We start from the raw sequence: 14,357 nt of genomic DNA on the forward strand, positions 1-14,357 counted from the left end.
TTCTTGGCGTTTGTACTACAATTCCCAGCATGCCGCGCGGGGGTACGCACGCCACGTGACTCTTACGTCTGTCAACATGAGTGGGCACCGCCGGGTGGCAGGGGAAGCAGTTGGATAAATGCGAACCGTGACCTGCAAATATTTCTTATATGCATTCAAAAATTCGCACTGGGGTCGTTAGTACAGACGTCAAAAGTCACCAGCGAGGAGCGCGCGGGCTGGTTTTTAATGTCAGAGGAAATAGAAGTTTGCTCATCGGGCAGCGGCGTCATGTAGCTGAGGAGTTAGCTTGGATGCTAGCTAGGTAGGTGACAGCCGCGTAAACCGCTGCATCTCTTTTAATTGACGTTTTGCCAGTGGTCAACAAAAAAAACCAACCTAACTCTTCTGACCAGTCGACCTGCACTGAACAGCGGGTTTAAGATAAGTTGTCTGTTACAGTAGTTAAGTGACACAGATGTAGCCGCCGGGTCTGTCACTGGCGCTAGCTCGCAGATGAGGAGGTTCGAGGGCGAGCGGCGAAGTGTTGTCGGCGCCCCACGGACCTTTTAAAACCCAGATCTCGATCCGTCGACGTCGCAGCTCGGTTCTAACGCGTGGACACGGGCCACTCGGCACGTGGCCGTCACCTGCAGTGACCCCGTTTGATGGACGGTTTTACTCCTCTCGTGACAGACAGCCATGTCTCCGTGGACGTCTGAGGCAGGAGAATGAGAGCGCGCTCGCGGGGGAGAGGATGCCACCATCTTCCACCGAAGACCGTCCTGCTTCACGTATCGATTAGCTGACCCAACCGCAGGAGAGGGACTGGGAAGCCTGCAGGACACTACCCCCCCCCGGCTTTGTAAAGTTGTCTCGATCACCCCCTGTGCCCCATGGCTGCTGTCGGTGGGGTCAACGTGCAGTCCCAGCTCGGGGACGTGGCGCTGGCAGGTCCGGGAGGAGCGGGGCTGACCGCCGTGTCCTCCGCCAACACCTCGGTGTCGTCCAGCCCGACGCCGAGCACCGACAGTCGGGGCTGCGAGAACGGCGCCCTGATGGACTCGTTTGGGATTTTCCTACAGGGACTTCTGGCCATGGTGGCCTTCAGCACGCTGATGTGTGAGTATGGCCAAGGCGTCAGCTGGGTCTGTGTGTGTGTCAGATACATGACACCAGCTGCTGATGCAACCGTGAAATGAACCAATGGCAGCACTCGGTTGATCAAATGCAATATTGATCATGATCAACTCTAGAACAGAGGCAGACGAACAACAGGGAGATGGAAAATGCCTCCTCTTGCTTGTAAACCTGAATGAAATCTGGGAAACTTCCTCTTTAAGGCCGTGGTAACAAGAGCTGCTCACTCCCCACACTTCCTGGCACACGTTTGACCTTTCCTGCCACATGATATTTACTCTGCCCCCTCTCAGGGTTACAATGCAATCATGTTTAAAAGAAAATCCTCAAGACGGTGATTGGTTTTTCACGAAGGGTTTTTGTTTTGCAGGTGGCACAGCTTGTAAATGGAGCAAACGGCAGAGGAGTGTTGCTTACATTTATTGAAGTTCACTCAAATTGTGATACGTGCCAAGTCCTACACAATTTGTGTTGCTGCTGCCTCAGACAAAACAAACAATTTCAAGACAAAAGTCCAAAATCCAAGCCAGTAATAGATTCATCATACTACAAGAGACAGACGAGAGGACAGAAGCAGCAAGACTTTCTGGACTGTTGTTAACATTCATTCTTATGTGACGGCTGGCATTGAAGCCAGTAAAAATTATTGAGTTCATATTCATTTATCGTACGATAAGTCGCTAATGTAATTATCGTGACAGGCCTATCCACTACTTCAATGTTATATACGGTCGACTACTGCAATGTTATTCAATATATGCTGCAGCTGCTTCACAGTTGTCATTTCTCTTTACAGGGACGAACCAGTAGATGTGCATAAAAAACACGACCCTTTTCAAACAGATTTTTCACAACCGCTGTCCCCCTATCAGTAATCTCCACGTGTGTTTTTTTTCCCCCATCTCTGGCAGCCTAAATTGTATTTGGTGAGACAGGGAAACACTGCTAAAGGAAAATCACAGCCAAGATTTAGCCCCGTTTCCATTCAGTCAGTGTCTGGCTCTGCACTGTGACCTAATGAGAGCAGCCTTGGTGCTGTGTGTCCCAGCAGCCTCACAGCAGTGAGGAATGTTTAGCATTTTGCTGGAGGCTGCTCTCCGAGCTTAATGAGTAGGCTAAGGCCTCCACGCATCACATCCAGCTGCATGCGGGGAGGGTTCGGCCTGAAGTCACACTTGCACTCGGAGCAGAGGCTGAGGTCATAGCTTGTGGTTTAAGTTGCCCTCCCGAAAACACAAAAATCTCTCAGTAAATGTTTTTGGCAACACCAAAGCATTTGCTGCAAGTTTAGAGAAGTGAAATAGCTCAGTGGGACGGTCACTGTGCAGCTCACAGTGTCACGGCTTCAAACAATGATGAGATTCTTTCTCCGATGATAGAAAAGTGAATCGGTCATGTCGTAAAGTTGACGCTCCCCTGCCATCTTGCAGCTGTGTCATAGCGGTTAGGACAGTGGGGTTGTCATGGAAAACAAGCCACCATTGTGAGGAAAAGCAAGAGCGTTATTTGTGTTGGACATTTCACTGCTTTCAGTGAAGAGGCGTCTCGCATAAAACTCCCTCACACACAGGGATTAATTATAGGGACAACTATACTGAAACACCCATATTAGTAATTGCAGATCTAATCAGTAGTTTCAGAGTGGGTTACCTGAGGAACAGTGGTTGCAAACACTGGCATACTGTAAACCGCTTCCAGGCAATGTAACACAAACAGGTCTTATCTACTTTCAATATGATTCGGCTTAATCTCCATCACTTTATTGCAACTGTGTCTGTTAACATGCTCATGCTAGATGAACTTTTTTTTTTTCATGTTAACATAGCAGTGAGCTGAACATAAGGACACCAGACTAATCATTTCACAGATTTTGCACATGAAATTAGGTCAGTTTTGAAGTTATTGTCTGGGCCACTAGTTCTGCATCCTCAGTCACCAACAGCATATTTTCCTTGCTCAGTTCTCATCCTGACAACAAACCGTCCACACATAGGAAATGAAGGTTTGAGCCGTTAAACTATCAGATAAGCAGGATACAAAGTGAGATATCAAAAAGTTTCTCATCTAGCCCACAGGAAACTACTAGAGTAGTAGCTATTTGAGCTGAATTGAGATAGTGTATGATGCAGCCTTTGGCACTTTCGCAATCTCGCTTTGTAGCCTGCTTGTGTGATAGTGATCAATGACAAGATTTTCAGCTGGGCTGAAAACTATAAAACCATGAATGCTCATTGGACATTCGACAGCCCAAAGGAGAACTGTAACTTGATCAAATGAAAAACCAATAATTTGTTTAATTCATTCTGTGTACCACTGTGTTTGTATGAGTGACCTGTAGTAAAATCCTACTATCTGTGTGACACGCTTGCCTCCGCAGTGAAACGCTTCAGGGAGCCAAAACATGAGAGGCGACCCTGGAGGATATGGTAAGATGGCTGAGCCAGCGTGCATCCATTTCTCTGCAGAGGCATCAGATGGCGTGCCACAGAAGCATATCAACTGTCCTGTGTGTCTGCAGGTTCCTGGACACCTCAAAACAGGCCATAGGGATGTTGTTCATCCACTTTGCTAATGTCTACTTGTCAGACCTCACAGAGGAGGATCCCTGCTCACTGTGAGTCAATCATGTGTTCGACTATCTGAGAGCGCTCTGATTCTGCATGTTACAGATACGTCACAAAGAACATGAAAAAACAAAATAAAGACGATTCAGTCTAGTAGACGTGACATGAACAACTGCAGAGTCTGATTCCATGCACTTTTCTTTTTCCCCCAGATACCTCATTAACTTCCTGTTAGATGCTTCTCTGGGCATGTTGCTGATCTATGCTGGGGTGAGAGCTGTCAGCGCTATTGTAGAGTGGAGGCAGTGGGAGTCTCTGCGTTTCGGAGAATACGGTGAGGGCCGCGTGTCTGAGCTCCAGTGTATTCCTGAAATGCCTGTAATGTCCAATGGAGGGCAGCAGCTTTCCTTAGTAATGCAATGCTGCAACATAATTTCTTACCGTACCATGTGTCTCTCTATTCTTTGTGTAGGAGAACCAGTGCAGTGCACAGCCTGGTTGGGCCAGTGTATCCTCTACATCCTCATTATGATGTTTGAGAAAGTCCTCATCATGCTGGTCCTCCTCATTCCCCAGTGGAAAAAGGTCAGAATAAAAAATAATCATTTGAAAAGGTAACAGGTGAAATTAGTGCCTTTTTTTCCAGTAGAGAGATGAATTTGTAGTATTTGAGAGGGTAGCAGCACTCTCCTAAGATATGATTGACCTCCTATTTAATCCTTGTCTCCTACTTGAGACATAAAGAGATGTTCTGTGACCGGGAATCAAACCCGGCCTGCGGCGGTGAGTGAACCGAATCTTAAGCACTAGACCACCAGGGACGGATGGTGGTAGCAAGTGACACGAGAGTTGGGAATATGCTGGCAACGGCAAGGGAGAAAAAGACAAAAATATAGTAAACGGTTTGATAAATATTAGCCGTACAAATGTTGTATTTCCAGGTAGGAATTTGGAATTTGATTTTGTGTTTTGGTGCATAACAAAACATTTTAAAAAGCAAGTACTGTAAGTACAAGGAGAAAAACAGCAGTAGAACAGCTGTAATGAAAAACTATACAATCAAAATAACATAGGTTAAAGTAAATATATAAAAAGTGTGAGCAATATGGAAATACGTGCAATCACTCACCGAGAGTGACAGATGTAGAGGTTTTGCAGGAAAAAGTATTTGCTATTTACGGTGAATATGTTAAGTTAAGACAAAGTCAATATTTATGTATCTGGCAGTGCAGATTCACCACATATTGGCTTTGACAGAGGCAGTTTAGATTGCTTACCAATTATGTAGTAGTTTGTATCAAATTCCAAGTTGTGTTTGCTCCAGTGCATTCTCATCACATCTGTGCTTGTATGTGTGTGTGTTGCAGCTGGCTCTCCTCAACCCCATAGATAATCCTGACCTGGAACTCGCCATCGTCATGCTCATCGTTCCGTTCTTCATCAATGTAAGTTGTGTGTTCCAATGTGCCCCCACCACCAATAGTGCATGCACAATCGTATTGTGTGTATAAATGTAAAAAAAACAATCACATCTGTTAATTCCACATTAGGAAAGATCCTAAATGATAGTATTCTCTGTCTTCCCTTTAAGGCCCTCATGTTCTGGGTGGTAGATAATTTTCTTATGAAGAAGCACAGAACAAAAGCAAAGCTGGAGGAGAGAGAGGAGGACTCTCGGGGTAACAGCAAGGTGCGCTACAGGCGAGCTCTCTCCCATGATGACTCGGAGTCAGAGGTAAGTCTCGCTGTAAAGATGTTCATGTTGCTGTTGGACAAGGCATAAGAAATATCACTAGCTAGAAATCATCAGTTTCAAGCTGATTATTTCCGAGAGTTCATTCTGTTATAAATACTAGCAGTATTTCATCAATGGGCCACATACAGTACATTTATAAAACCCAAATAGAAATGTAAAGCCATTTTAACTTCTGAACGGCTAAGCAGTGTTGACAAAAAAGCCAGTTCCATGGTTTGTTTTACTTCCGACATAGCAGCAGTTGCCTGTAGAGAGCGTGCTGGGGAAGGGCGCAGACGTGCTCAGACGGATTTAGTGGTTACAGCCGCGCACAGAGGACACAGCGGGCCAGTGGCGCAATGGATAACGCGTCTGACTACGGATCAGAAGATTCTAGGTTCGACTCCTGGCTGGCTCGTTTCCTTTTCAGTTTTACTGTACGTTTGTGAGAGAGCGACATAGAGAGCAAAGGCAGAAGGTTTAACTCTTGGCTGGCTCGTGAGAATCCTGTGATGTTGCCCAAGACTAGATCTGTGGTTCAAATTGTTCGAGAGCAGTCTCTCCTCAAGTGGTGAATGTTATATCTGCTGATTTGTGTCTCATTTGTTCAATATGACATTGTGGGAAGTGGAAACCTATGTTCAACTTTCATTTCACTAACACAAGTTATTTGAGCAAGAGTTCATTCTGTTACGAACACTAGTTGTATGTCGTCAATGGTTAGCACACATGGTTGGTACATTTATTGATGGCCAGTAGAAATGTAAGGCCATTTTGACATCTGAACGGTCAAAGCAGAGCAGACAAAAGACAGTTTCAGGGTTTGTTTCACTCCCGCCATGTGGCAGCAGCTGCCTGTGGAGAGCATGCTTTCAGCAGACTGCATAACTGTGGGGGATGGGCTCAGCTATGCTCGAACACAACTGATCTAATGGTTTCGGCGTCAGACATGCCCCACAGCGGGCCAGTGGCGCAATGGATAACGCGTCTGACTACGGATCAGAAGATTCTAGGTTCGACTCCTGGCTGGCTCGTTTCTTTTTCAAATCACGTAGTGCGTCTGTGCGAATTACTGTTACTGTTGTTTTGGGTTGACATGCAGCAACAGCTGTCGTTGAATATGAGAAATAAATTCTCATTCTGAAGAAAACAGGCACACTGGCAAGTCCCTTTCCCTCACTGACCTGCATGGTACAATTGAAGCATTTTCTTGTTCATAGCATGTCCTCACAGAGCCGGAGACAGAGAGCAGAGCCAGGGGGCTGAGCGAAGCAATGCACCGCACGCAGCTTCACAAGGAAATAGGATTTCAGGTCAGACAGGGCCTATAAAATGAAATAAAAAATAAAATACCTCTGTTGTGTGTTGAAACTGTGACATTTGCCACAAAATGAATCAATGTATGGGAAACGCTTAGAAGTTTAAAAATATTTTTTTACAGAGGACATCATTTGAGAAGATGGTCCTGCAACGTGGCCCGGGACACATTAGTGTTCACACTGATGAGACCCTGTGGCAGATTTTATTTAGCTGTTAATGACGTTACCCTAAACTGCTCTCCCACTAAACCATTTGGTTCTAACGTTCCTCCGTCTCTCTTTCCTATTTTCTCAGATTCTTTTCTCAGCAGATGACGAAATGGATGAGTCGGATGAAGATGACGTTCGTCGGTTGACTGGCTTGAAGACAGTAAAGAAGAAGAAGCTCCGCATGGGGATCCCTGTTTGACCTGTGTGCCGAGCTGAAGTGCTACGCTCAAATTTCATCTGGTAGCTCTCCACCACACAGGTCCTCATACATTCCCCGTTCCCCCATAGAGTCTGATATCAACTTCTTTTCAAACATACAGTAGGATGCCGATTGATGACAGAAGAAATCATTGTTATTGGATTCCCTTCACCGTTGACTCCTGGAATACTCCTTCATGAACTGTGTCTAACCTGGGATTTCCTTTAACACACTGGGAGAGATCTTTTGCAGTTAACCTGGTACTTGGAATCACGGTTGCATTTCTAAGTGGCACTCCTGTGGTGACTGGGTTTTTTTTGGAACTATACCATGAACAAACATAATAATGTTACATCCTCAATGTGAGTGAGGTAGGAAAAGGGTTACACTGGGATAATACTCTTTGGACTCATTTGCTAGTGTGAATGCTTTTGTGATGCAGTGGTCCAGGATCATGTTAGTTGGACAAACCTCAACGGGCACACTGGAACCAAACATGCAAACAAATCTGCTCACAGAGTCGATCACATCTGATACTCGTAACGTGTCCTCTAAACTGATTGTATTCCTGGTATAGATTCCATGTGAACATTGTGCTCTTGTTTTCTCATGTTGACGTACCACCTGTGTGTGTGTGTGTGTGTGTGTGTGTGTGTGTGTGTGTGTGTGTGTGTGTGTGTGTGTGTGTGTGTGTGTGTGTGTGTGTGTGTGTGTGTGTGTGTGTGTGTGTGTGTGTGTGTGTGTGTGTGTGTGTGTGTGTGTGTGTGTGTGTGTGTGTGTGTGTGTGTGTGTGTGTGTGTGTGCTTCTATTTTTGTGAGGACCAGTTTGACTTGAAGACCTTGCAGTCTGAACATTTTGGGAATGTGAGGGATTTTTTTCCACAGTGGAACACAGCACAACCCGACGTAGCAAAAAGTGGCGACTTACACGTAGGTCGGGTCCCCCTAATGAAACTATATTTAACTCATTAGTATATTCAATTTCTGTGAAGCTTTAAGGTTTGTGTTAGGCGTTTGGTTGGTTGATGGTTAAGATTAGGGTACGCATTATGTCAGTGGGTGTCCTCACAAAGATAGGAGCGTGTGTGTTTGTGTACGTGTTTGTGTACGTGTGTACGCAGTTGGACACCTCAAATTTAGAGGAAGAATTTCAAGTGTTTGTTTCACGTGTTGATGTGACTTACACTCCCGGCACAATGACACACTTTACTACTGTATACCCTGTATGTAATGTTACTCATATCAAAGGGAGCACATTAATGCTTGCAGCAACCCTCCATTCTTTTCTTCTGGTAGAGTCCTTTCCACGGTTAAAACGCTCGAACTGCAAGCACCCCGCTGCTAATATCAGCTCAGTCAGTGTCGTCTGTGCGTAAACACTAGACTGCCATTTTTTCGACAAAGATTTGTTTGACTGTTTTACTGACATGCTCTGACTGTGTTCTATGTCTTTGAACGTGTTTTGTCTCATTCTAAGTTGTCAGGTTTTAATATACTTCTTGGGTGTTATTTTTATTTTATTTTTCGGGCCAAAAAGGTGACTATGCTTGTTCCAAAAGTGTTCTTCATTCCTTCACTCTAACACGGGGAGTAGATATGGGAACCATTTCTTGCACAATTATCCCATGTACCATTAGCTTTCACCTTTCCTTTTGTGTTTTGTGTGATCTTCTGATTTTTGTTACAATAATGTGCCTGAGTGAAATTACCAGCAGGTGTAAAGATTTTTTATTTTTTATTTTTTTGACTGTTCTATCCAGAGCTTCAGATCATCGGGCATCAAGCAGCATTCAGCCGGCTCTGATGTTAAGAATGTGACATGCATAGACCTCTAAACTGTTAAGTGACTGTCGACCAGACAGACAAGAGAAAGGGCGTATGTGGGTGGACGTGTGACTGTATGTGTGCGCATGCCAGTATATATTTTTATATATATAAATATATATATATATAAATATATATATACACACACAGTATACCTGTATGCACTGGCCTGTGCTGGATGCATGAGTGCATAGTTGATGGGAGTGCTGATTAATGTAAAGGGACGAACTGTGACTGCGACGTGCGATGACTATGTTGCTGGTGATGATTTCATTATGATGTTTTTAGCATGTGGGCGAGGACTAAATGAGTGTGCATTTTACACGGGGAAAGTACAGCTCCTTGCCGCAGTCGTGGTGATTTCAACTTAACCAGGACGAAGAACTTTTAGTATTTTGCCAATTGAATCATCTAGATGAGTAAAAAAGGCAAGTGATGGAGGTGATAACTGCTTTTCCAATAAAGGATGTGATATACCATGTTTAGCCTGTGTTCGATATGTGTTGCAGTGTGAATCTCGTTTTGCTTGAGTTGACAGAAAAGAGTCCCCCAACCGGAAACTGAAACTGAGCTGCAGCGGTGAGAGCACTGAATCCTAACCACTAGAACACCTGGGAAGATGGTGCCGCAACAGGTGAGCGCAAAGAATCATGCCGTTTGTTCATGTGTACCACTAGATGTAGCACTTTTGGCACAAACCAACCAGACCAGATTTTACAAGAGGCTTAGTCGTAATTGGACCTACAGTAGCGTCATGCTGTATGTCCAGAAATAGATCCAACTAGTTTCTAATAGCCTCTTACAAATGCTTTAGGAAATACACACATGTAGTGTCTGGGGTCATGATAACCGTTCAGAAGCACTTGGAGAAATACATTACATCCTGACTCATCTGCTTCATTTTAAGGACGCCAAAGTTTCCATGTATCACTTACTCAGTGCATGCTGTGATATCATTCCCTGCCTCAAACAGGCATTTCAGATGAGGTCTTTGTTGTTATTTTCCCCCCTCCTTAGTAACAGTAAGTCCTTGTAAAAGCAACTGGTGGAGCTTCAACTACAGGTTGTACTAACATTTTATAGTATAGTAGTTAACTACAGTCGAGCCAGCCTCAATTCGGAAAACACACGCTGTCAAACAAGTCCCCACGTTGTTTTGAGTTACGTGGATACTCCAGGTTGGGCATGGGTAGTGATTTCGCAATTGAAGAAACGCCCTTAAAATATAGAATTTCAGAAATTACACAAAATCATTGAATATGAGATGTCACTCAGACAAATTGTCACTTTAAAATCACTTCCTGTTTCCACAGAACAGTTCCACTTCAGACTGACAGTAGACGACCCCACCTTACAACGTGCTGAAATTGTCTGCGTGACACTGGGGGGGGGTGGTCTACTCTCAGTCTGCAGTGGAACTGGTCTGTGGAAACAGGAAGTTTCCTTTCAATTCTAATCTGAATTTAGTGGGGACGATGGCTCATATAATAACATTTTCAAGGGCTTTAACTTTCAAAATCCACACCAGAAGGTCCTGAACTGGTCAGTTAAGTCCAAAGGAGAGCCTGCACAGACATGAATTTACAGGATGCAGGATACTTGATGAAAACAAACATTTTCATGCTCTCTAAATTTCTACACTACCTTTCCCGATTTCAAAAGCCTCCTTTCACAGCAGCACGTGAAGCACAGGGCTTTATCGCTCTCTGTCACGTAGTGCAGTCATTTACGCTGACAGCCACGTTCGCAGCTCCATCTTGAACCAAACAGAAAAAGCAGGGGGTGCTGCAGCCTCCTCACTAATTACGCCTCTGACGTAGATGTAATATGTTAACCTTGATCAGATCCAGTTGAAATATTACAGTATAAATGCATACAGATGAGGAGTGAGACCGAGTCCCTTCAAACCTTTATTAGCCATTTTTAAAGTGTGAGTCACTTCATCAGTTTCAAATCATGTTGTCCTCCGACTGTTGTTGCCTCAACTGTTTGCTAACTTGTTCCAGCCTATAATTATACCATGTCATCCTGAGAATCCAATAAATGGAACCCAGAGAAACGGAAGAACATTTGAAATGGATTGTCACCTACACAATTACAAGATGCATCACGTAAACCTCCGAAATAATATGGTTTATACACAGAATCAGAATAAATGTATGAATAATAGAGAATTTGCCAACTCTGAATTCCCCCTCTTCGCCTTGGGTAATATTTGCTCGAGACGCCTCTGTTCAACTATTCAGGGATTTGGTTTGCTTTGGATTTTGGGACTTACAAGAGATTCTAAGTGCCACTTGTGTTGTGTCCTGGACGATCAGCTGTTGGCCTGTAAGCTTATCGTAAAAGATGGGAGACCCATTCCAGCTGTACCGTCCCTCACGTCACACCTAATAATACACCCTGACAACAGGCAAAGTGGGGCGGTGGCCAGTGACTCACTGGGCCCGGACCAGGACTATATATATAATAGCAGGCATGCAGGGAGACAAAGACACACACACTTGAATAATAGCAGCGACTCGGTCACTCTGGAGAGATATTCTTTTGAATTTATTCACCAAATTGAACCACCATGTCACAGGTAGGTGCAGTTGATTTGATTATGCTCTTTTCATAATTTACACTAAAATGTTACACATGACTCCAGGTTTTCCTACAGATATCAACATTACCACTCTATTCTTTATTTCTCCCGTTAACATTAATAATCCAGCCGGGCGAGGTGAAGAAGAAGAAGCGTCCCCCTGTGAAGGAGGAGGACCTGAAAGGGGCGCGCAGTAAACTGGGGCTGAAGGGCGAGGTCAAGAGTAAGACCTATGAGGTCATGGCGGAGTGCGGTGAGCAGACCTTTTTATTCATGTTGCTTCATGTGAACACAAGACGAGTGACGTGAGCGCGTCCGGTGTTGACTCTCTGTCCCGGGGAGCTCAAACTTCATGCTCACTGACAGTTTTATACAACGTCACCATGCCACTGTGTAATGGGACATATATCACTATTTCAGAACACTGTTTTGTTTGGCCTCTCCTATGGAGAATGAAAATCACTTATTCACGAATCAGTTCATAAATTAATTTGTAAATTAATGCTTAAATAAACACAAAAAAATACATATATATAGAGAATGAATACAATTAAAATACATACATTGAAGCTGAAGTTGATACAAAAATAAATAATAAAATACAATGTTAATATATTAGAACTTATGAGAAATACACAAATACACCCAATAAATAACTATTTTACTTATTACATGATTTTCCACTGGACATTTATTCAAGCTCTCCTAATGTAAGTTTGACAAAACATCTGCCAGATGTGGGAAATAATGTAATATAAATACTAAAGTTAATAAATGTAGATTTGTTGAAAGGTAGAATTAAATGGAAGACATTTACCTATGCATGTCTCATTTTCAAGTAATAATTACAACATGTATTTGTTTATGTCTATATTCCTGTTGCCTCTATGTGTATTCATGAATACGTCCCGATTGAATTCCCACAATCTGCTGTCGCAAAAGTCGGTCTGTCGAGGTCCTGGATACATCACCATTTTTTTTTTAGGGAAAAAAAAAAATGTGCGCAATTCAGAGACATGTGACAAAAAGTAGTTCCCTGACCGGGAATCGAACCCGGGCCGCGGCGGTGAGAGCGCCGAATCCTAACCACTAGACCACCAGGGATCATGCGTAACGTATTTATACTGACAGTAATAAAAAAAATAAAAAAAAGACGAACTGTCCTTGTTAATGTGTTTGTTCATTTTGACACAGACTCAATTTTCCTGTGGAGACCAGAGCTACGACTCCAGGCCCATGTGAATGCTAACTATGTGCTAATGCCAGATACACCAGGGTGTAGAATCAGGAGCAACTGGACTTGGCCGTAGTCTCTTGAAGACGTTTTTTCACCTCTCATCCAAGAGGCTTCTTCAGTTCTGACTAAGTTGAGGTCAAACCCAGGTATCTGACCTCAGTGGGAAACACATGGTGTCTCAGGCCTCCTCCTCTGTCGAAGGGATCTTTCTCTATTTTAACATGGATGGCTTCTTTCACTCTTTCAAACCATATGTCTTCCCTGTCCAAAATATGTACTTGACCCTTAAATTTAAGATTACACAGCGTATAAAGTTATAGTTACTATTCTTTATATAAAAGAACGATTGTTTATTGCATTTATGAAACTCTACAACAACAAAAAGAAAACAGTTTTATTGCTGGCCTAGAACTATGCAGGCCTATTTGAGTGCATCCCTTATTTGTGGAAAATTAATAAAGGAGTTTTCCTTTTTTGGATTTATCCATGGTTAAGCTTCAAGACTAGCCACCTGCAGGCGGAAGCTAGAGGCGGTGGGCTGTAGTCATGACTACAATGTAGGATGTGAGGCACATTTTTGTTGAAGAATTATTAAAACAGTCTATTTTATTTCAGTGTCACAGTATCACATCTATCTCCAAAATAAAAGTAGCCGTTATTATATATATATATATAATTTTATTTTTTTCATAGCTAGAGGGAGCCACTGCAGAAGGGCTTAAGAGCCACATGCGGCTCCAGAGCCGCAGGCCGCCTATCCCTGGCTTATACTAATACTTTTAATTCAGTCATTTTACTTGAGCAACATTTGTCTCTGGGTCTCTTCTGTTGATCAGAACGTGCAGGCAAAGTGGCTCCGTCTGTGTTCAGCGGCGTGAGGTCGGGGACGGAGACGGCCCTGGACAAGCCTGCCGCTGCCAAAGCTCCAGGAGCCAGTGTGTTCAGCAAGTAAAGACACACCAGAGGACAACACAGAGGAGACACGCTGTCGTCTTTGAGTCACCAGTCTTACTGCACATTTATGACTGCAAAGTGTGTGTGTGTGTGTGTGTGTGTGTTCTATTTTTGTATTTCATATTTTGGGAGAGACAGTGGGCTTGTTTTGTGCTAGTGTGTTGATATTACGGTTATATGAGGAGTTATTGTGCATTGCAGTTTGGTCGGTGCATCAGATTTGGACAATTGCTTAGGTTTTTAATGTGGCCTATGACCTGTGCATTCATTTTTTCATTTTATTCATGGGTGGACAAAAAGTAAAAAACAAACCATTTGCTTATTTGTTCAGTTTTTTTTTACCTGACAATTGTCATCAATAAATGATTTCCCCCTTTATAGAATGGTTAGGTTTGTTATCTTTATTATTATTAATAGGATAAACGTTGTAGATCCCACACCAGGGAAACTGTAACCAATATTTATTTAGTCTTCAGTATATGCATAACGTTTGGTCTAAATGTTATAAAATGTTATTTAGTTAACATTAATAAGAAATCTGGGACCAGGTAGGGCAATTACCCCTGGCTAACTTCCATTGCTCCTTGGTAAGTTTAAGCTGTTATAACA

General features: G+C 43.3%; 1 protein-coding gene and 3 non-coding genes across 6 annotated transcripts; 3 read left to right on the forward strand and 1 right to left on the reverse strand.

The window, feature by feature from the left end:
* Positions 1-61: 61 nt before the first annotated feature.
* LOC118309152 (store-operated calcium entry regulator STIMATE-like) lies at positions 62-14,126 on the forward strand. Of its 3 annotated transcripts, none has more exons than XM_035630931.2 (10): positions 62-1,101; positions 3,497-3,545; positions 3,638-3,733; positions 3,896-4,017; positions 4,156-4,268; positions 5,051-5,128; positions 5,275-5,418; positions 7,033-7,140; positions 11,687-11,810; positions 13,631-14,126. In XM_035630931.2, the coding sequence occupies exons 1-10, from the start codon at positions 876-878 to the stop codon at positions 13,744-13,746; spliced, it is 1,176 nt and encodes a 391-aa protein (XP_035486824.2). In that variant the 5' UTR covers positions 62-875; the 3' UTR covers positions 13,747-14,126. The 3 variants fall into 3 exon arrangements, with proteins under 3 accessions (XP_035486824.2, XP_035486822.2, XP_035486823.1); XM_035630929.2 differs by lacking the exons at positions 11,687-11,810; positions 13,631-14,126 and adding an exon at positions 6,639-6,731 and having other exon boundaries at positions 62-304; positions 676-1,101; positions 7,033-9,449; XM_035630930.2 differs by lacking the exons at positions 62-1,101; positions 3,497-3,545; positions 3,638-3,733; ... (3 more) ...; positions 5,275-5,418; positions 7,033-7,140 and adding an exon at positions 11,400-11,554.
* On the forward strand, positions 5,764-5,836 carry trnar-acg. The gene has a single exon. It is a non-coding gene; the product is annotated as a tRNA-Arg (tRNA).
* trnar-acg lies at positions 6,380-6,452 on the forward strand. Its single transcript has one exon. It is a non-coding gene; the product is annotated as a tRNA-Arg (tRNA).
* Positions 12,590-12,661, reverse strand: trnae-cuc. Its single transcript has one exon. It is a non-coding gene; the product is annotated as a tRNA-Glu (tRNA).
* Positions 14,127-14,357: the final 231 nt, after the last annotated feature.

This window comes from Scophthalmus maximus, chromosome 6 (assembly GCF_022379125.1).
Source record: "Scophthalmus maximus strain ysfricsl-2021 chromosome 6, ASM2237912v1, whole genome shotgun sequence".
Taxonomy (NCBI): domain Eukaryota; kingdom Metazoa; phylum Chordata; class Actinopteri; order Pleuronectiformes; family Scophthalmidae; genus Scophthalmus; species Scophthalmus maximus.